Source organism: Nicotiana tomentosiformis, chromosome 12 (assembly GCF_000390325.3).
Source record: "Nicotiana tomentosiformis chromosome 12, ASM39032v3, whole genome shotgun sequence".
Classification (NCBI taxonomy): Eukaryota; Viridiplantae; Streptophyta; class Magnoliopsida; order Solanales; family Solanaceae; genus Nicotiana; species Nicotiana tomentosiformis.
Genome location: NC_090823.1, coordinates 124,286,044 through 124,309,117, shown reverse-complemented (window position 1 = coordinate 124,309,117; position 23,074 = coordinate 124,286,044). Strand labels below are relative to the sequence as shown.

The 23,074-nt window shown below is 36.9% G+C and overlaps 1 protein-coding gene across 2 annotated transcripts; it reads right to left on the bottom strand.

The window, feature by feature from the left end:
* Positions 1-14,262: 14,262 nt before the first annotated feature.
* Positions 14,263-22,752, bottom strand: LOC104104108 (probable acyl-activating enzyme 17, peroxisomal). 2 transcript variants are annotated; one of them, XM_009612111.4, is made up of 14 exons: positions 22,490-22,752; positions 21,948-22,077; positions 21,581-21,828; positions 20,299-20,503; positions 19,208-19,248; positions 18,907-19,032; positions 18,164-18,237; positions 17,115-17,335; positions 16,468-16,562; positions 15,974-16,190; positions 15,183-15,308; positions 15,006-15,104; positions 14,643-14,855; positions 14,263-14,570 (listed from the first exon to the last, which is right to left on the bottom strand). In XM_009612111.4, the coding sequence occupies exons 1-14, from the start codon at positions 22,750-22,752 to the stop codon at positions 14,460-14,462; spliced, it is 2,169 nt and encodes a 722-aa protein (XP_009610406.1). In that variant the 3' UTR covers positions 14,263-14,459. The 2 variants fall into 2 exon arrangements, with proteins under 2 accessions (XP_009610406.1, XP_018628923.1); XM_018773407.3 differs by lacking the exon at positions 15,006-15,104.
* Between the last annotated feature and the right edge of the window lie 322 nt (positions 22,753-23,074).

Here is a 23,074-nt window from a genome sequence, read left to right as displayed (position 1 = left end):
TCTCAGTTAGTAATGATTAGGGGGTGTAAAATGGATATTTAAAAACCAACAGAACCGTGTCGAACCAATTTTTAGGTTTCTTTTAATAAACCGTAGGTTTTTATATAAATCTATAACCGTACCGATAATTAGGGTAGGTTTTTTATTTTATAAAAATAAACCGAAAAAATATCGAAGCGTACCGAATAAATTTACATTTGAAACATATATTTATATATTAAGTTTAAAAATAATAATATATTAAAATGTGTACATTATTTATATTAATACATTATTATTTACAAATATAAATATTAGACTCATTCTTTAACGAAATGGTCATTAGTGAGCTCAAATTTTAAACTTATTCGACCCATTCTTTATAAATATTAGACCCATTATTATTTTTAAACTTAATATATAAATATCGAATCGTACCGAATAAATTTACATATAAAACATATATTTATACTTGGTCTAATAACAGGTCTGATATATTTACATGTGAAACATATATTCACATGTAAATTTATTCGGTACGGTTCGAATATATTTACATGTGAATCATATATTCACATGTAAATTTATTCGGTACGGTTCAATATTTTTTAATGGCAGTATTAGACCCATTCTTTAATGGCAAGGTCATTGGTGAGCTCAAATTTAAACGAGGGTTATAATTGATCCATTCCGAATAACACAAGGGCATTATTAGACCTATTCTATAACGACAAAGTCATTTTTGGACTCAAGTTTAAACGGAGGTTATAATTGATCCATTTTGAATACCAGAAAGGTTATTTTTGGGCCTTTTCCCTACTTTATATATACATGGAAGGGTGATAAATTATTGTAAGAATTTTAGGGCATGTCCTAAAATATTGTTTGAAGTCAGTTGGCATGTATAGAAAAGTGAGATTTGTTGGGTTTTGTTAATTAACCCAAAAGAGGTGTGAATGAAGAATGGTGAAAAAAGAAATGGAGGGAAATGAAATTTTAAATTAGTCTCTTTTACAAAGTAACTTTGTCCCTCATTGTAGTTTGGTGTAGGGATGCTTATCGGGCGGATTGGGCGGATAATTACGATTAACGGTTTGGCTTATCGATTATCGGATTATAAATATAGTAATCTGCTAGCCATCCAATAAGACAATGGGCGGATTTGTATCAGATTAACGATTATCGGTCGGTTTATCGGTTAAACCAAATAAATTTTTTTTAAACAATCAATATCAAACGGCCAAATGCATAGTTCAAAATGTCTCTGTTAATATTTGAACAATCAATACCATTAGCATTGTTATCCATAAAATAATTAGAAAACCCTCATTTACCGACAAACATCAAACTATAATTGTAAGTGAAGTAATGAGAAGCCACGACTTAAGTAAAATGGCCCGGAGAGGAATTCAATTCATGTCCACTCATAATTTATGAGAAGCCACAACTGTCATTAGCTACAAACAATTCTATCATTCTATGTACAACTACTTATGCAATAATGTAGTAACAAGTTTATATACATAAAGTAAAAGTGTAAATATAAAAATTCTTAACGGTTTACCCGATAAGAAAATTGAGTAATCAGCCCCCAAACCGTTAAGCCGTTAATTATAAAATCTCAATCCATTCACCATCCATTACCCCGATAATCCGATGCCAATAAGCCATCGGTTCGGTTCGGTTAACAGTTTCGGTTCAATTTGAATAGCCCTAGTTTGGTGCACTAAACTTGTTATATGCAGATATCTCAGTGCACTAAGCTCTCACTATATGCAGGATCTGGGAAAGGGTCAGATCATATTGGTTATATAGGCGCTCTTGCCTTATATTTATATGAGAGGTTATTCCCACTGGTTAAGTCCCGAAACGGCAATCTATGTATAGTACTGTTATAAAATAAAGACTACAAAGTAAATAAATCGAAGACAAGTATAGAGGAAGACTGATATTTTTGTTCAACTTCAAAATGATGTACATAATGAACTGAATTCTCCTCTATTTATAGAAGAAAGAAAGTTGTTGTGTAAGCTGCTACTCTAAGTTGTTGTGTAAGTTGCTTGTAAGTTGCTACTGTACCAGATATAGATAATCTTCTACCAGAGGTAATATTTATCCATAACGGAGTACCGAAAGGATAAGTTTCTTCAGGAGGCTTATTTCTAATAGAGTACTAAATAGATAAACATATTTACGGCGAAGTCCCATATGGATAAGTTTCTTCAGGAAGCTTACAACGGAGTACTAAATGAACATCCATAATATAATATATTTATAACACTCCCCCTTGGATGTTCATTAAAAAATATTGTGCCTCGTTAAAACCTTACTAGGAAAAATCTTAGTGAAGGAAAAAGAGTACACATATTTAGTAATACGCAATTTTAGCTGCCTCATTAAAAACTTTACAAGAAAAACCCCATGGGAAAAACCTTAGTAAGGAAAAAAGAGTACAACACGTATTTCACTCCCCCTGATGAAAACCTTGTTCCAAATATTTGAGTCTCCGCATTCCAATCTTGTATACCATATTCTCAAAAGTTGAAGTTGGCAAAATAAATCTGCTGGATTGTCACTTGAACGGATTTGTTGCACATCGATGTCACCATTTTTCTGAATATCATGTGTGTAGAATAATTTTGGTGAAATGTACTTCGTTCTGTCTCCTTTTATAAATCATCTCTTTAATTGGGCTATGCATGTAGCATTGTCTTCGTATAATATTGTGGTTTTTTTTAATCACATTCCATCTCATATTTTTCTTGAATAAAATGAATCACAGATCTCAACCATACGCATTCCCTACTTGCTTCATGAATAACTATTATCTCAGCATGATTTGAAGAAGTAGCGGGAATAGATTGTTTTGTGAAGCGTCATGATATGACAGTACCTCCACATGTAAACACATACCCTATTTGAGAACAAACTTTATGGGGATTAGATAAATAACCTGCATCTGCACAACCAATATGATCTGCACCACCTTTGTTAGCATTAGCAAGATACATAAGTGCACCAATTGTACTGAGATAGAGTATTTCAGGACCAAGGAGTTCCTCATCCTCTTCTAGAGGTCGGAACAGATCTTTATTGACTTCATGTGATCGATCACCCATTTGGTGTACTTAATGGGTGTGCTTTGTCCATGTAAAAGCGTTTTAAGACCTTTTATTTATAGACAGATTGATGGATTAAGATCCCGTCTGCTAAATATTCAATTTGCAGACTAAGACAAAGTTTTTCCCTTTGGAGCTCTTCTGGAGTTCCTATGAGATTTATGCCATTAACATAAACAACAAGTATAACAAACTATGATGTTGTTTTCTTTGTAAAAATGTATGGACGAATGCCATCATTTACATAACATTCATTCATCAATTCAGTGAGGCAATTATATCACATGCGCCCAGATTGATTTAAACCGTACAAAGATCTTTGTAATCTGATTGAATACATTTCACGATGCTTTGAACTATATGTTTCAGGAATTTTAAATCCTTCAGGGATCTTCATATAGACTTAATCAAATGAGTCAAATAGGTTATGACTTGCATTTAGATGGCATGACATCTTCAGGTGTTTAGACTACAGATCTGATCCTCACAATCTTTTATAATATTGTGAACTATATTGTATCAAATATATCGTCGACGATCATTTTGTATCGGTTCCTAAGCGACATAACTTGTTGAGATCTCATCGCTTTCCTTATTTTCAGGTACCTGAACTTCTTCTGGAGTTTCATGAAATGTTATGTCGTGGGCTCTTCTAGAGCTCATTTCCTCCTCATTATGATCATTTGCTCCTATCATATTTCAAGGATTATTACCTTTGGAACCGATCGGTTTACTATGCTTCATGCGTGCAGTAAACTTTATCCTTCAAGGATTTTAATTTTAATATAAGTATTTGCACAGCTGAAATATGATATTTAATTTTGGATCAGCAAATGCTTCTGAAATTTGACTTGAATTATCTTCTAAGTGAGGATCATATTAATGATAATTCGATTCATATAGCATATTTTCTAGCTGTTTATTTCATCCCCAAATGTTAGAAAAACTAACACATATCCCCAATTTTCTTTGGAAAACCTATCTTTTGTGCATTGTGGTAGAGAAATTAATCATACACCATACATCAAAAGTTATTAGATAGTAAAAATATTTGGTTTATGATCCTAAACCAATTGTGAGGGGAGAACTTATCATATTTTGTTGGTCTGATGCATACAAGTGCTGATGTATGCAATTTAGAAAACTCTTAGACCTACATATGAGGCTTTGTTCTCATAAGTAATAATTTAGCTATTAATAGGAGGTATTCAATGCTAAACTAGCTTGGATATAAACCAACATCATCAAGATGAACTATCTTAATTTCATAATCTGAAAATTATGCTCTTAATTGAGAAAAGCAATTTCAAATGGCAAACTGCAAGTTGACAATAAACACACATGTAACCATCTCATATATGCATCTATCAGTGGTTCACATGATAGGTGAATGGGCTCATATTCACCTTTTATATATTTCATAATTTAGGGGTCTTAGTCCCAACTTTAGTTGGTATAATCAATTTATTATGAGAACAAGCAACACAAGAGAATTCTTGAAGAATCTTCTAGTTCTTCAATATATGCTTATCTGAATTCTCAAATAGCTCATTTAAAAATGACAAATAAAAACTTCAAGTTTATCATGACATGTGCTATCTCTAAGTAAACTTCTGGTTTACTATGACATAAACTTTTGCATCAGTAAACTTCTGATTTACTATGGCTACTTTTGTATCAGTAAATTTCTGGTTTACTGTGACTACTTTTGCATTAGTAAGCTTCTGGTTTACTATGATACATGATATAGTACAAATTAAAGAATAAGACGGGTCACTTCTCACATACATATTATTTTACCCCCTATGATTGTGGAAACATGAAGATTTTCAATCTTCGAGTCATTTGTAGTCTCAATATGATAGCCATTTATTAGTAAACTTCAGGTTTACTACAACATATATTTTGACCATAATCATATAATATGAATGACATATTTGTATATAAGCTCTTAGAGCCTTTATTTATTATCCACAATCTAATACTTATCCGACACTACTCGTGTCATGTGTCTTCTAGACAAACAGTTAGATTTTCAGGAGCTTTTGATAAATTTTGTACTACCAAATATTATTCAGACACTTATGATAAATTTCGTACTACCAAATAAATGATGAAAATTAAGAATTTTAATATTTTTTTTACCACTACATAATATTTTCCTTATTTACTACTTCAGGAGAAATTTGAAATTTGAAATTTGAAATATTGAGAATATATTCTCTCAATCGTATTACCTCTTCTAGAGGTGAATCATAATATATTTACATCAAGAGCGCATTCATATTTAATATTGTCACATTCACTTCAGAAAATGGGTTAATATTATCAAAAGTTCTCTTCCTTCAGGAGATAGAACATAATTCTCTGAACGTGCATAATCACATCAAATTGTGATGCTTCAGACCTCTTTTAAGATATTTTCTACTTCATAAACAAATCGAGGTATGAATATAATATAGAGAATTTTCTCTAACTTATCTTCATTGTAACCATAGCAAGCCTAAATTATCATTTCTGACACTTTTGGTGGTTAACAAAATTTAGTTACAATGAGATATATGAAACATAGCCGCTTCTGGTGGACGTACTCTGCTGGAGTTCAAGTGAACCATGAAGTTAAGTCATAACGAGACTTAGGAAATATTACCATTGTTGGTAATTATATATTTCTCATAAACTCTTCTAGAGTTTAGATAGATGTGATGACCCAAAAGGTCATCTTATGTTTTAAAACTTGAATCTGCGCTTTTAAGCCTTAAAAATCTCATTTTTACCCTCATCGATTTGTATGTGCAGTTCGGGCTGGTTTCAGGAAAGTTTTTATGTTGAAAACTAATGAAAATAAGAATTTTTGCCTTAAAAATTGATTTTAGTTGACTTCGGTCAATATTTTTGGTAAACGGGCCCGGATCTATATTTTGACGGTCCCGATAGGTCCGTATCAAATTATGAGACCTGGACGTATGCCCGGAATCGAATTCGGAGGTCCCTAGCTCAAGTTATGAATTTTTGATAAAAATTAAAAGTCTAAAAATTAATTGTTTATAAGAATTGATTGATGTTTGGCATTGTTAGTACCGGGTTCGTATTTTGATTTTTGGATCTCGGTACAGGTTCATTATGACATTTAAGACTTGTATGTGAAATTTGGTGAGAAACGGAGTTGATTTGACGTGTTTCGGACGTCCAGTTGAGAAAATAGAAATTTTAAAGTGTTCTTGAGAATTTCATTTGATTTGGTACTAAATTCGTAGTTCTATGTGTTATTTTGGCGATTTGATCGCGCGATCAAGTTCGTATGATATTTTTAGACTTGCGTGCATATTTGGTTTGGAGCCCTGATGGCTCAGATGAGTTTTGGATAGGCTACATAGTGATTTGGACTTAGAAAAATATATGGTATGCTTCAGTTGTGTTGCAGACCTTAGACCTCGCAAATGCGAGGTCAGGGTTGGCATTTGCAATCACTGTTGAGGTCGCATTTGCGAACTTCTCATCCCAAATGCGAAGAGAAGTTGGGCCAACTTGTGTTAGCAATTGCGAACTTTTCTTCGCATTTGCGAGGTCAGTGATCGCAATTGCGATACTTTCCTCGCATTTGTGAAGGGCAGCATGATTGTGAAGGCTTCGCAATTGCGAGTTTCGCATTTGCGAAGCTCAGGTCGCAAATGTGATGCCTGCAGCTGGACAAAATGGCTTTTGGACGGGAATTTTCATTCATTTCCCAAATTTTCAAGACCTAAAACACAAGAAGCGATTTTTCAACGACCATCTCTTCCCCAAATCATAGGTAAGTGATTCTAAACTGATTTCTTTCAATCTTTCACTACATTTTACAAGATTTCAACCTAAAATCTAAGGTTTTCATGGTAGAATGAGGGGTTTTGGGTGGAAACTAGGGATTTCGGAAATTTGGGGATTTAAACCTCAATTTGAGGTCGGATTCCAAAATCAATTATATATTCGAGCTCGGGGGTGAATGGGTAAATGGATTTTAGTCCGAATCTCGAGTTTTGATCAAGTGGGCCCGATGTCGATTTTTGATTTTTGGAGGAAAATTTAGAAAATCTAAATTTATGCAATATAATTGATTCCTTTAGCAATATTTGATATTATTGAGTCATTTTTGAATAGATACGAGTGGTTTGGAGGTGAATTCCAAAGGAAAAACTGTGATTGAGAATTAAGTGGCCTTCGAAGCAAGGTAAGTGTTGTGTCTAACTTTGACTTGAAGGAATTAGGAACCTTAGATTACTTGCTAAGTGAAATTCATGTGAGCGGCGTATATGTGAGGTGACGAGTACTTATGCGCCGCCAATTTACCTATTTTTTTATGTTTCTCAGTGTTTCTTATATTGTCTCATTCCTATGCTTAATTGCGATGTGTTATACAAGTGTTGTTCAATTGATCGCCAGTATCATGTTTACGGATTTTCTGGTGATAATTGAGTTTTTATTTCAAAGTTGAGATTGATGTTATGGAACCAAATATTGAAGTAAGGTTTGTACTTGTTATTCTATCTCCCTGTTGATATTTATGCATTGTGTTATGGTAAGGGAGAGTGTTAATGCACGAAGGGTGATGTCGTGCCATATTGTGAGTGTTAATGCACGAAGCGTGATGTCGTGCCATATTGTGAGTGTTAATGCACGAAGGGTGATGCCGTGCCATATTGTGAGTGTTAATGCATGAAAGGTGATACTGTGTCATATTGTGAGTGTTAATGCATGAAGGGTGATGTCGTGCCATGATATGAGAATTAATGCACGAAGGGCGATGCCGTGCCGTTCCTGTGTATGTGTCCACACCAGTGGTTGATTTTGATGTCATACTGGGTATAGATTGGTTGTCACCTTATCATGCTATATTAGATTGTCACGCCATGACGGTGACCTTAGCCTTGCAGGGGTTGCCTCGATTAGAGTGGAGAGGTGGTTAGATGTTTCTGAGCCCAGCCATGTTCTAGCTTGTACAGTTGCTCGGTCTTCTTTGTTTGAGTGCATCAGAGATCGGCAGGATGACGATCCTCATTTACTCGTCCTTAGAGACATAGTGCGGCACGGTGGTGCCAAGCAGGTTACTGTTGGAGATGACGGAGTTTTGAGAATGTAGGGTCGTATTTGTGTGACTAATGTGGATGGACTTCGTGAGTTGATCCTTGAGGAGTCCCACAGTTCCCGGTATTCTATTCATTCGGGCGCCGCCAAGATGTATCAGGACTTGAGACAACATTATTGGTGGAGGCGAATGAAGAAGTACATAGTTGCCTATGTAGCTCGGTGCCTAAATTGCCAGCAGGTAAAGTGTGAGCATCATAGACATGGTGGTTTACTTCAGAGGTTAGAGATTCCTGAGTGGTAATGGGAGCGTATCACTATGGATTTTGCTGTTGGATTCCCACGGACTCAGAGGAAGTTCGATGCAGTTTGGGTCATTGTGGACAGGCTGACTAAGTCAACGCATTTCATTCCTGTGGCAGTTACCTATTCCTCGGAGCGATTGACAGAGATTTACATCCGTGAGATCGTTCATCTTCACGGTGTGCCCGTGTCTATCATTTCTGACCGAGGTACACAGTTTACCTCGCACTTCTGGAGGGCAGTAAAATGAGTTGGGTACACAGGTTGAGTTGAGCACAACATTTCATCCTCAGACGGATGGGCAGTCCGAGCGTACCATTCAGATCTTAGAAGATATGCTCCGCGCTTGTGTTATAGATTTTGGAGGATCGCAGTTTACCTCGCACTTCTAGAGAGCAGTACAACGTGAGTTGGGTATATGGGTTGAGTTGAGCACAACATTTCATCCTCAGACGGATGGGCAGTCCGAGCGTACCATTCATATCTTAGAAGATATGCTTTGCACTTGTGTTATAGATTTCGGAGGATCGTGGGATCAGTTCTTGCCCCTTGCAGAGTTCGCCTGCAACAACAGCTACCAGTCGAGCATTCAGATGGCTCCCTATGAGGCATTATAAGGTAGGCAGTGTCGGTCATCGGTTGGGTGGTTCGAGCCGGGAGAGGCTCGGTTGTTGGGCATAGACTTAGTACAAGATGCCATGGATAAGGTCAAGATTATTCAGGATCGACTTCGCACAGCTCAGTCCAAAAAGAAGAGTTATGCCGACCGTAGAGTTTGTGATGTTGCATTCATGGTCGGAGAGAGAGTGTTACTACGGGTATCACCCATGAAGGGTGTAATGAGGTTCGAAAAGAAGGGCAAGTTGAGCCCTAGGTATATCGGACCTTTTGAGATTCTGGAGAGAGTGGGAGAGGTGGCTTACAGGCTTGCGTTGCCACCTAGTTTTGCAGTTGTTCATCCGGTATTCCATGTGTCCATGCTTCGAAAGTATCACGGCGATCCGTCCTATGTGTTAGATTTCAGCTCTGTCCAGTTGGGCAAGGATTTGACTTACGAAGAGGAGCCGGTGACAATTCTAGCCCGGCAAGTTTGCCAGTTGAGATCAAAGAGTTACCCTTCAGTTCGAGCACAGTAGAGAGGTCATACCATTGAGACAGCTACTTGGGAATCCGAATCCGATATGCGGAGTAGATATCCCCACTTTTTCACCAGCCCAGGTACTTTTCTATGTCCGTTCGAGGACGAACAGTTATTTAGAGGTGGAGAATGTGATGACCCAAAAGGTCATCTTACGTTTTAGAACTCGAATATGCACTCTTAAGCCTTAAAAATCTCATTTTTACCCTCCTCAATTTGCATACACAGTCCGGGCAGATTTTCAGAAAGTTTTTATGTTAAAAACTAATGAAAATAAGAATTTTTACCTTAAAAGTTAATTTTAGTTGACTTCAGTCAACATTTTTGGTAAACAGGCCCGGATCCATATTTTTACGATCTCGGTAGGTCCGTATCGAATTATGGGTCCTGGCCGTATGCCCGGAATCAAATTCGGAGGTCCCTAACTCAAGTTATGAATTTTTGATGAAAATTAAAAGTTTGAAATTTAATTATTTTTAAGAATTGATTGATGTTTGGCATTGTTAGTACCGGATCCGTATTTTGGTTTCGGAGCCCGGTACAGGTTCATTATGATATTTAAGACTTGTCTGTGAAATTTGGTGAGAAATGGAGTTGATTTGACGTGTTTCGGACGTCCAGTTGAGAAAATAGAAATTTTAAAATGTTCTTGAGAATCTCATTTGATTTGGTACTAAATTCGTAGTTCTATGTGTTATTTTGGCGATTTGATCACGCGAGCAAGTTTGTATGATATTTTTAGACTTGCGTACATATTTGGTTTGGAGCCCCGAGGGCTCGAGTGAGTTTTGGATAGACTACAGAGTGATTTGAACTTAGAAAAATAGCTTGTGTGCTTCAGCTGTGTTGCAGGCCTCAGACCTCGCAAATGCGAGATCAGGGTTGGCATTTGCAATCACTGTTGAGGTCGCATTTGCGAACTTCTCATCGCAAATGCGAAGAGAAGCTGGGCCAGCCTGGGAGGGGTATAGATCGCAAATGTGATATTTTGTCCACATTTTCAAGGTCAGCGACCGCAATTGCGACACTTTCCTCGCATTTGCGAAGGACAGCAGGATTGTGAAGGCTTCGCAATTGCGAGCTTCGCATTTACGAAGCTCAGGTCGCAAATGCGATGCCTGCAGCTAAACAAAATGGCTTTTGGACGGGAATTTTCATTCATTTCCCAAATTTTCAAGACCTAAAACACAAGAGGCGATTTTCCAATGACCATCTCTTCCCCAAATCATAGGTAAGTGATTCTAAACTGATTCCTTTCAATCTTTCACTATATTTTACAAGATTTCAACCTAAAATCTAAGGTTTTCATAGTAGAATTAGAGGTTTTGGGTAGAAACTAGGGATTTAGAAAATTTGGGGATTTAGACCTCAATTTGAGGTCGGATTCCAAAACCAATTATATATTCAGGCTCGGGGGTGAATGGATAAATGGATTTTGGTCCGAACCTCGGGTTTTGACCAAGCGGGTCCGAGGTCGATTTTCGACTTTTTGGAGGAAAATTTAGAAAATCTAAATTTATGCAATGTAATTGATTCCTTTAGCAATATTTGATATTATTGAGTCATTTTTGAATATATACGAGTGGTTTGGAGATGAATTCCAAAGGAAAAGCTGTGATTGAGAATTAAGTGGCCTTCGGAGCAAGGTAAGTGTTGTGTCTAACCCTGACTTGAGGGAATTAGGAACCTTAGATTACTTGCTAAGTAAAATTCATGTGAGCGGCGTATATATGAGGTGACGAGTACTTATGCACCGCCAATTTACCTATTTTTCCATGTTTCTCAATTTTTCTTATATTGTCTCATTCCTATGCCTAATTGCGATGTGTTATATAAGTGTTGTTCAATTGATCGTCATTATCATGTTTACGGATTGTTTTGGTGATAATTGAGTTTTTATTTCAAAGTTGAGATTGATGTTATGGAACCAAATGTTGAAGTAAGGTTTGTACTTGTTATTCTATCTTCCTGTTGATATTTATGCATTACATTATGGTAAGGGAGAGTGTTAATGCACGAAGGGTGATGTCGTGCCATATTGTGAGTGTTAATGCACGAAGGGTGATGTCGTGCCATATTGTGAGTGTTAATGCACGAAGGGTGATGTCGTGCCATATTGTGAGTGTTAATGCACGAATGGTGATGTCGTGCCATATTGTGAGTGTTAATGCACGAAGGGTGATGCCGTACCATATTGTGAGTGTTAATGCACGAAGGGTGATGTCGTGCCATATTGTGAGTGTTAATGCACAAAGGGTGATGCCGTGCCATGATATGAGAATTAATGCACGAAGGGCGATGCCATGTCGTTTCTATTTATTGTTTTGGTGAGATTGAGAGTAAAAGCACGAAAGGTGATGTCGTGCATTTTCCTTATTGTATTCACTATTCCTGTTGATTCATGGTATATTAACTGCCCCGGTGATTATTTTGTTGTAGTTCTTTATCTTGTATTCCCCTCAGTATGTTTCCCTCCCGATATTTCCTGTTTAGTTCTTCATTTCTGTTATTTGTATATACACTGTTAAATTATACAGGTTGATTTGTAGGTGTATTGCCTTAGCCTCGTCATTACTTCGTCAAGGTTAGGCTCGACACTTACCAGTACATGGGGTCGGTTGTACTGATGCTGCACTCTGCACTTTCTATGCAGATTTTGATACCGGCTCAGGTTGATCGAGATTTTTGCTATTGGTCCGATGCCCGGAGACTCAAAGTAGATATGTCAGCGTTCACACACCTTGAAATCCCCGTCTATCTTTTCTATTCTACTTTTTCTTTCATTCAGATAATTGTATTTCTTCAGACTATTACTTGTAGTAAATTCTAGAATGCTTGTGGATTGTGACTCCAGATCCGGGTGGTAGTAATGAATACCATTTTTATGATATTCTGCACCTCTTACATTTCATCTTAGTTAATTATTGTTATTTACTGAATGAAAATAAGGAATTGGTTTAACGATTTTCTAACGTTGGCTTGCCTAGCAAGTGAAATGTTAGGCGCCATCACGATCCCGTCGGTGGGAAATTTCGGGTCGTGACAGTTGGTATTGACATTATTATTCACTTTGTAATCTTTTATGGAGATGACAACATGATGAAAACAAGTATATATTAAAAAAATAGTTGTTATATGCTAATACGTATACAGAGCACGTAACATAGCAAGTTGATTCAATATCCATTGTCTTCTTAGCCTTCGAATTTGTATTTCAAATCATAATATACCTGCAAGTACTGCATCACTAGTTGCTTAGAATTAGCACGTGATGGACAAATTAAAATTATAAATTAATAATCCTTATCTTTGAGAAATGACATCAGAAGGATTTCATCTCTTCATAGAGTTGGAAATTAACAAAACCAACGTGTTGTTCACCACTCCAAGGATGTAATTTTCCTCAAAATGTTCTGAATGAACTCGGTTTGACCACGCACAAGGGCAGTATGTTGCCTCATAGTCAGGCAGTGATGATGAAATTAGAGACTCGTGTTGATAACGTGTTATAAAATAAAGACTGTAAAGTAAATAAATCGAAGACAAGTATAGAGGAAAATTGATATTTTTATTCAACTTCAAACTGATGTACATAATAAACTGAATTCTCCTCTATTTATAGAAGAAAGGAAGCTGTTGTGTAAGGTGCTTGTAAGCTGCTACTATACCAGATATAGATAATCTTCTACCAGAGGTAATATTTATTTATAACGGAGTACCGAAAGGATAAGCTTCTTCAGGAGACTTATTTCCAATAGAGTATTAAATAGATAAATATATTTACGGCTGAGTCTCATATGGATAAGCTTTTCAGGAAGCTTATTTACAATGGAGTACTAAATGAACATTCATAATATAATATATTTATAGCAAATACCACATTTTAGTTGATATATAGAGAAATCTTAGGTCGTGTAACTTACAACAACAACAATAACAATAACAACCCAGTATAATCTCACTAGTGGAGTTTGAGGAAGGTAGTTTGTACGCAGACCTTACCCCTAGACTGGAGTAGAGAGGCTGTTTCCGATAGACCTTCGGCTCCCTCCCTCCAAGAACTCCCCACCTTGCTCTTGGGGTGACTCGAACTCACAACCTCTTGGTTGGAAGTGGAGGGTGCTCACCACTAGAGCAACCCACTCTTGTCTTAGGTCGTGTAACTTATCTTCTTAAAAGAATATTTTAGTGTTTACTACATTAGCTAGATACAAAATATATTGGAAATTCACTTGCTCCTATATGATGGAACTACTGATCTGATAATTTTTAATAATTGGCTATTTTCAGAATTACATGCCATAATCATTCACTTCAATTCAAGTAGCGCGTATAACAGTTCAACCCAATTTGAGAAACTGCAGAAACATATTTGATTAGATCTTCTCCTTTTAAATAAAACACAATAATTTTAAGATTCAAACACGTAATTGGGAACCTAAAATGACTATTTTCTGAAATTTTATTGCTCTTGAAACAATTAGTTCATAATTATTTGCTTCTTGACTTGTCCCTTTTCACATTGCATTTTTCGATGGGGCAAACATTTGATCCTTCAACCGAGTCTCAAAACTGACCTAGAGTATATTCCCATATCTAGTAATTCCTAAACGAAGTTCTAAGTTTTACGTGCTTTAATGGCGCTGGAATTCGATGGATCAATACCTGCAATCTCTACAATTTATTACTATACAATTCACATGTAAAATAAATATTACTATACAACAAATTTATGGATCAACTACTTGGATTGCTGCTTGTAAATTATGGTACTCCATTTGCTATGTGATTAAGAAAATTTGAACCATACTACTATGTTGTACTATAACATGAAGTGCCTTCATTGGGGATGGTATAGGTTACAGTTTGGAACCTTGATCTGCTTGAGAAAACTGCTGCCTCAATACCCTTCTCATAACTTTATTTGTTGCTGTTCTTGGAAGTGAAGGGAGAGGAACAATACTGGAAACCTGCACATTTTGTGTTTAGGTTAGATAATTTTACCAAACAAAATTTACATTCTTTCAAAGCTTATGCTGTACCTTGAACAGAGGATTCAACTTTCTCTGCAAAGCTGTATTGAAAGAAATCATCAAAGTGTCCAAATTGTGTTCCAAGTTATCCGAATCCTTGAATACGACAGCAATTACTAACTTCTCAGGACCACCTCCAGCAGGTGGTACTCCAACTGCTGCTGTTTCTAGTATATTTTCATCTGCTGCATTGCATATGCGCTCAATCTCAAGTGAACTCACCTGACAAAACAGAACAACAGAACTTTTAGGAAAGGAAACAATTCAGTCCAGAAAATTGCTCGGCAACTCAAATATCTATTCATAGGCACAGTTTACTGGATCTTAATACTAAAAGTACTTTCGGATTCAATTTCGAGGCTAAATACATACCTTTATACCCCCTAAGTTCATTGTATCATCTGCACGACCATGTGCATGGTAATATCCTTTAGAAGTACGTTCAAACACATCCCCATGCCTTCTTAGAACCTGTGATATAATAGTGTCAAACAAGATTTTGTTAGTAAAACTGAAATAACTAGTCTATTGGATAATAATTTGCATTACCTTTCCATTCAAAACAGGCATTCCTTTGAAGTAGATCTCATTGTGGTCCGCATTCAGTAATGTGCTTGAAGCTCCAAACATTAGAGGACCAAGGGCCAATTCACCAATCCCAGGAACATCTGATGGCTACACAAAGGTAAAAGTACTAGTGTTAAAGTGTCCCACAGTAGTAGAAGGAATGGACTATCGTCATCCTTATATGGTCTTGTGGAATACTCACCTCATGAGCTAACTTATGGGATTGAGTCAAGCTCAAACTCCATTTTCTTAACATGGTATCAAAATCAGGCCCATTCCTATTCTTGGTTTACCCCAAATTTTAGGCCCTATGTATTGTCTACGCATGAGATGTCTAGTCCGAGCATCGGGGGGGGGGGGGGGGGGGATGTTAAGGTTCCCACATTGGTTGAGGGAGGGGGCTGTTATATCCTTATATGGTCTTCGGCAATCCTCACATTATGAGCTAGCTTTTTGGGTTGAGTTAGGTCCAAGTTCCATCTTCTTAACATTTAGATTGAAATACCACAATAACAAGCAATAAGAGGTTGTGAATATTTTAAGATGTGGCCAAAAAGAAAGCAGGAATCTGAATGATTTCTTTATGAGGATCCCAAACAGAAGTAGCATGTCGCAGCTGCAGGCGAACTGATCACATTTGGTAAACACTCAACATTCACTAGCTTATAACGAACTTTCTATGCAAGCATAAAATGCACCGCATGATATTAATTCCAGTCCTGCTCTAGCAAATACTATTGAAGTTGCAGATATAAAGGTTGCGAAGTGCTTACTATAGGAAGACCATCGTCCCCAAGAATATGAAGACTACATCCCATGACTGCTGTGCTGAAAGCGGCTAAAGACTGAGGCTGCAACAATGACCCAGAAACAAAGGAGCCACCAATCTCTGTACCGCCGCAATACTCAATTATTGGTTTATATTCAGCTCTTCCCATCAGCCATAGATATTCATCCACGCTCGATGCCTCACCAGTGGAGCCAAAGCAACTACCATCATGTATGAACTACATTAAGCCCAAGAAAGGGAAAGGAAAAATAGACTTGAGCAGAATTCATTTAATGTACATATGTACAGGGAACAAACATATTTGTCTTCAAGTTATATCAGTATTCTGAAACTTGAAGTTATGAACCAACCATATGCAAGCTTGGCCACCAATTTCAGTCAATTAAGAGACAACGAAAGAGAAGTAAAACAAGGAAGAAGATGCAAATAAAGCTCCTGGCGAAGCAAAAACATATGAGAGGGTCACTTAGAAACTACCGGATGGTCGACCAATCAAAGCCATCAGGAGAATTCTTCGCTTTCCAAGTCCTCACTATACTTGGGATCACCCCGAGCATAGTTACTTTAGCGTCCTGATTAGGTTGGAAGAGGATTTTTCATGAGCATCGATAACAAAAGATATTCAAAATTTAAACAACATAGATTATGAATCAACTAAATGATTTAAAATACCGTATCTATCAGATATTGCAATGCCGATTAGTTTACTGATACTGGGGCGGTGAGAACCCGCAGGATTAGCAATAATTTTATTAAATTTTAAGACTGTACATGCAACTTAAGTGTTTCCTCTTTCCACTCATGATTTTTTCCCCTCAGCAATTAAAGCTAGGAGCAGCACAACTTAGCTCGTTTCTTTTCTTGATAGTCCACTCAAAATCAATCACAAGGCTAATGCACATTGGAAGAGCGAAATCTCAAAGAAATAGATACTTTTTTTTTTTTTTTAACCTTTCTTTACTTCAAGTAACAAAAATATATCAGGTTAAAAGAAAACAAAGTAACATGTTGTCAGCTAACACAAGAATTATCTTATTTGAATAGAATTGTGATACAAAGTGATTTTCATCGAGTCATTCAACAAGAAATAGGAGAAAAAATGTATAACAACGAAAGAAATTAACCTGTACAAACTTAGCAAAGCCAGAACCAAGGGGAGATCCATTATACAAGGCAATGGACGCCCCATTCAATAGTGAAGCATAAACAAGCCAAGGTCCCATCATCCACCCAAGATTAGTGGGCCAAGCAACCACATCACCTTTTTTGATATCCATATGGCACCATCCATCAGCAGCCGCCTTGAAAGGTGAGAGGAGACTCCATGGAATTGCCTTTGGCTCTCCTGGACCATTTAGAGTTTTAGTCGTGACCATTTATTCAATTGCTTTGCATTACCAATTCAATGAATTCTTTAGAATCAATTGATAAGCATAAAGGGGATTTTGTTCCCATTTCAGTTTGACGGTTGACTTGACTACCCAGTTATTTATTATTGTTTAGAAAGAGGTATCTATATGTGAATGTAACAAAACAATTTATGTGTGTTCTTCAACCCTTAATTTATTATGAAAAAGAATCTTCTACAACCACTCACCTCCCAACTAACCTTCCCAAAACGGAAAAGGGAAGGGCCAATACCAAAATTTAACAAAAAAAAGATTGACAAGCTTTCCAGTGGAAACCCAAGAATTACACTAAACTGGTATCCAACATCATGTAAAACTTTTGTGTCCATTCCAATGTACAATAATTCCTATTTACTGTGTTGTTCACGTGACAGGCCCGAACTTAATGATGCTACAGTGGTTACACGTGACCCTTGAGTGAAGCCACTGTGATTACACGTGAACTTCCTTGCTTTCCTTCTTCAAAAATAATATTATGATCTTAACAACTACTTCTCAATCTCAACACCTTCCTCATTACTGTACCACCTAAAACCACAGCAGGCAAGGGCAAGTAACTTTCCTAACACTATGAGTTTAGTCACTATTGCCTCCCACAATCTTCCAGCTTGCTCTGGATTTATCCTTACCCAAGAATCTCAATCCTGTTCTCACATAGTAATATCCCCAGCTTTATGATTTTGGAGAGTGTCACTCAGTTCAAAACAAAATTAAAATGCATATTGGCATGAAATAATTGGACACAAGTTTAACTTTTACTATACCTGTTGTGCCAGATGAGAACAGAATGTTTGTAAATGCAGTAATAGGTTGTTCTACTGCAACAAACTCGAGACCCCTGCAATGCGGGAAATTAAACCATTATTCCCAGCATCGGAACATTTCAAACAATTAGCACTCAATGGGAAATGGAGGTCAAATTTTGTAAATGAAGATATAGTCAGAGATAAGAACAGTAGACTTATTCTTTTTCATAATTTACCAAAGAAGGTGTGGTGTGTGTGTGTGGAGGGGTGGGGGGGAGGTAGGCTCTGAGCCCTACCCGTTTGTTGGAAGCAAGTAAAACCAAAGTTACAGAACAAGCAGGGAGACATTTTCCGATACCTCCATAATACAAGCTAAGGATGGATAAGCTCACCCAGTTATGTTTTGAGGTTATGTAAATTATGTAAACAAATTGTTAATTTCCTAAATAAGTCATGTGGGGGAAGATTCCCCTCCCTAACACAAGAAGACAAAATGCGGTTGCAACTCATCTTAGGCAGCCCATGTATAATGAACATCATACTTCTCATATAAGTGAGTATTCTTAGCCGGGACTCATCTACACTTCTTAATGTTTATGAGAAGAAGAAGTTGATACAACATACCAAGCTCTAAGCCAATTCATTAGTAACAATTAAGAATGACAGATATAAAAACACACATTTTACTGTCCGTTTCCTCGATTAAACATGTAAAAGAGAAAGAATTAAATGACAAGAATATCTGTGAAAGGAGTTCTTACCTGGAATCTTTCACTCTTTCTAAAAAGTCAGGCCAAGAGATGTCTCCATCACGTAATTGTATGCTTAAGCTGGAGGCTCTATTGGGAATGACAATTGCTGTCGGTGAACGAGCATCAACAACTCGACTGCAGTTTGAACAAGTGAGTCAAGAAAGAAATGAAATGAAAAAAGGGAAATGCAAAATTTACTAGTGGCACTAGCAATTAGGCTTGAACCTGGATGCCGCTCAGAAGGCCTATAAGGAACACAGAAGAAATGAAAAAATTAAAATGTACATCAGAAAGAGAAGAGAGAGATGACCTGTACAAGGGTATCTTTTTATCTCCACGGAAAATAAAATCCTGGATACATGGTTGATAGATAACAAAATTAAACAAGTGAAGTACTCGAAAAAAAAAAAAAACTGGAAGCTAATGAGCAAAATTGCATATGCAAAAAGGAGTAATAAGAATGAGATAATAATTATTTGAACCAAAATTCAACATTTATCGGAGTTTTGTCGAACGTTAGGAATAGAAAATCTAAAATAAGTTTAATTTCATCATAGAGGGGTCCATAAGAAGCAGTGATCCAATAAGAAAGCCAGAAAATAGTCTGTGTACTGGATACGTCTGTAGAATGTTAACCCAACTAGATTTGTGGAAGCCTATGTTTAAAATACTGGATCTCTCCGGAAATCTCCAAATGCCTTTAATAGAGACAAAAAGACAAAACGTTCATGAGTATGAAGAGTTTACTTCTCCATGTTCAAACTATTTTGTTTCATTTGAAGGATTCAAATGTGAAGCCATAACAAATCCGTTGGACGCTAATATTTGAAACATTCATCCTTTTTTTATATTTGAAATTGATATACCAGCTTTCCGTCTCAATGTGGTCCAGCCATTCCTCGGGCCCGCATATAGCGAGAGCTTAATGTATCGGGCTGCCCTTATTTTGAGTCTCAAATAGAAGTTCTTTCATCATATTAATACACTGACTTTGGATGCTTAACAGGCTCTTCACCAAATTTCTCCAAGTTTTTTTTAGAAATAATAAAATATCATGAATATGTCTTGATCTTTCATTAGGTGACTACTTCATAAATCTTCTAGATCTCTTGGACATAAATTGATTATATCCAGTACTGACATATCTAAATATTTTAAGAAGATATCAAGTCGTAATCCACAACCAGTCTCCTGTCCCGCTAATTTGGTCTCACATACAATCTTCATACATTGCCTGATTGATGTAAAATAGAAACTCATAATATTTTTTTGAATTCACATGTATCTACTTTTTAATGCATATATAGTGATACTTTATTAATCAACTTTTCCTCAATTCGTTGCTGAATTTGGGTTATTATTGGACAAATTGTTGAATGATGAACTAGATAAGTAGGGCACCTGCGTAAAAATTGCTTTTGCTTTTGATAACATGAGCCTTGTCGAAATTTCTCTTGGAGCAAAACTATCAGCAATTGACACAACTACATAACCAGCAAGAACAATAGCCAAGTAGATCACCACAGAATTAACATCCATCGGCATATCTATAGCTATGGCAGATCCTTTCTCCAAACCCAGGGTTTCAAGAGCATATGCAACTGCCCTGTATGAAAGGTTATAACTGTGAGAAATTGATGATTCTCAGATTTCAAAGTCAAGCAAACATGGAGAAAAGTAAACCACAAGATGCAACTTAGGCTGCAAAAGCTGTAAGCTGTATGAAAATTCACATTATAGAGACTGCAAAGTCGGGTAAAGTTGGAGTAACATGGCCATCACAACATCATGCAACTTGGTGAGCATTTCTAGTGTCAACCATAAGGTATCCCCAGAAGCAGACGACAGGTCGTTAACAAGCTATATGTTACACAGTTGAGTAACATAATCATCAAACCACAATTTTTGGGCACCCTAAGCATGTTTCAAATTAAATACCAAAGAATTTCTAGACAAATGCACTTGCAGGAAAAGGGGGGGGAGGGGGAAGGAAACCCGGTGCGCAAGGCATCCCGCGTTTACGCAGGGTCCTGGGAAGGGCCACACCCAAGGGGTGTAATGTAAACAGCCTAACCTAATGCAAGCAATAGTGGCTGCTTCCACGGCTTGAACTCGTGACCTATAAGCCACACAAAGAGACATCTTTGACAAATGCACTTGTAGGCAAAAGCAAAATATATGCGAACAACTCGGTTCACATGCTAATTTACAGTTTACTTCATAGAATAGTAGCAAATTGCTAGACTTAATGCTACATGCACGATACAATTGAGAGTTTCATCCCACATTCACATGAAGAGCACGATGCAGAAAGTACTCCTACATGAAACCACCGGGAATAGAACAATAAAGAGATAAGAAACAGGTTAGATGGATTCAATTAGTAAATTAGTGATTCACTGCTACTTCATCCCCCCACCCTTCTTTTTGACCTAGTTACTACTTAGAGAATTGAACAAACAGGACCTCCATGAACTTAAAGTTAAATCATACTGCTTTCAAAATTTAAAAATTGCTGGCTAGTGGTATTCTCATGTAGTTCACTAGTTTCTTGATCTATAACTTATATTTGAAAAAGATGTTATCATTTCACAATATCAGATAAAACCTGATCGAGATAACTCTCGTGTAAACCGAACATTAGTTTGTAAAGAGAATAATTAACAACACCAATGTATCTTACCAAACTGATTCACATAACTCCTTCAAGGTCATTTTTTCAACAAGTGCTTCGTCATTTCCTTCACTTCGCCACACTATGGCTACATCACTTAAAGTCCTCTTTCTAAAACTGAGACAATTCTTCGCTGGGTTCACTCGTGCTCCAGGAAGCCACTGACCACCTGGATGAGATGGACTCTCACGTAAAATACATTCAGGAGGAACTGAAAATGAAACATTCATTTCCTCCAATATGGTTTTCCAATATACCTAGCAAATGAAGTGATTGAGCAGGAAATGAGAGAGTCAACAAAGGCATGATTCCTTATTAGCATCAAAAGCACAACACAGAAGATCAGGAATTCATCCTCAAAGTACTTTCAACCTACCTCTGGCTCGGAGACTGAAAATCTTTGAAAATCAGAGAAGCTAGAAATTGGGTCTTCATAATTTGATCCCAAGAACTCCTTTCCACGCCTCTCCAGAAGCTGACCAATATTCGTCAAACCTGCGTTTTTTCTGTGCCAGCAAATATGAAATAAAGTTGACAATAAGAAGAAAAATCTAACAAAATTCTAACAAATTTAAGTTCCGTGAATTCTATAACACACGTCATGTATTGTTTTCTTCATACAGTGCATGCAATAATGCAAAAATCTACTCGTAGGTGCAGTGGAAAAAGGATAACAGAAATTGAAGCATATGACTCATATAGTCGACTCCCACTATTTCGGAATTGAAACTTATAAGCGTACTCTACAGAAATTTAACGACCAATGTGAAAAACAGTCTAATTATGACCATTCATTTAACAATTAGATCAAAACGGAGGGATAGTTGATTGAGTGACTTGATAAACTAATAGAATCCATTTTTCCCGCCTTTAACCCAAAAAATCTAATCAAATAAAAGAAAGAGAAGAGGGACTAACTGGTCGGGTAACCAAGCAGGCGGGTCAGGCCCAAAATCCTTGTAACATCCATAGTACATCATCTGGTGTAAAGAGAAAGGGAGTTTCGGGCTGAGCAGTTCTTTGGAAATATGGTGCCATGTTTGGGGAGTGGTAGAACCGTAATTACGAACAATTCGGGTGAGCTTTTTGTGAATTTCTCCGGCGAGTTCAGATGGTATTCCTAGAGCTTCAACGTCGGCGACGGTGACGGAATCTATGCCTTTGTAATTCTCATATGCCATAATCCTACACAGTCCACACCCACTGCTGTAAATTTTTTGCTACACGAATGATTGATTACACAAAATTTAGAGAGAAATTAGCATATGGGTGAGTAGGCAATGATTATCAAAGTAGATGAAGATAAACTGTCACTATCTACCTGTCAAACTTTGATTAATTTGAATGATTTGGCAACGTGTTGGTGGCTGCCAAATGTGCGGTTTTTTTTACTTTTATTTTGTCCACTCGCACACCCGTACGAAACACGAGTCCAGAACCCATTTGTGATTTATTTTAAACGGAAATGTGTGTTTAAATTATTATTTTTTATATACAGCTATG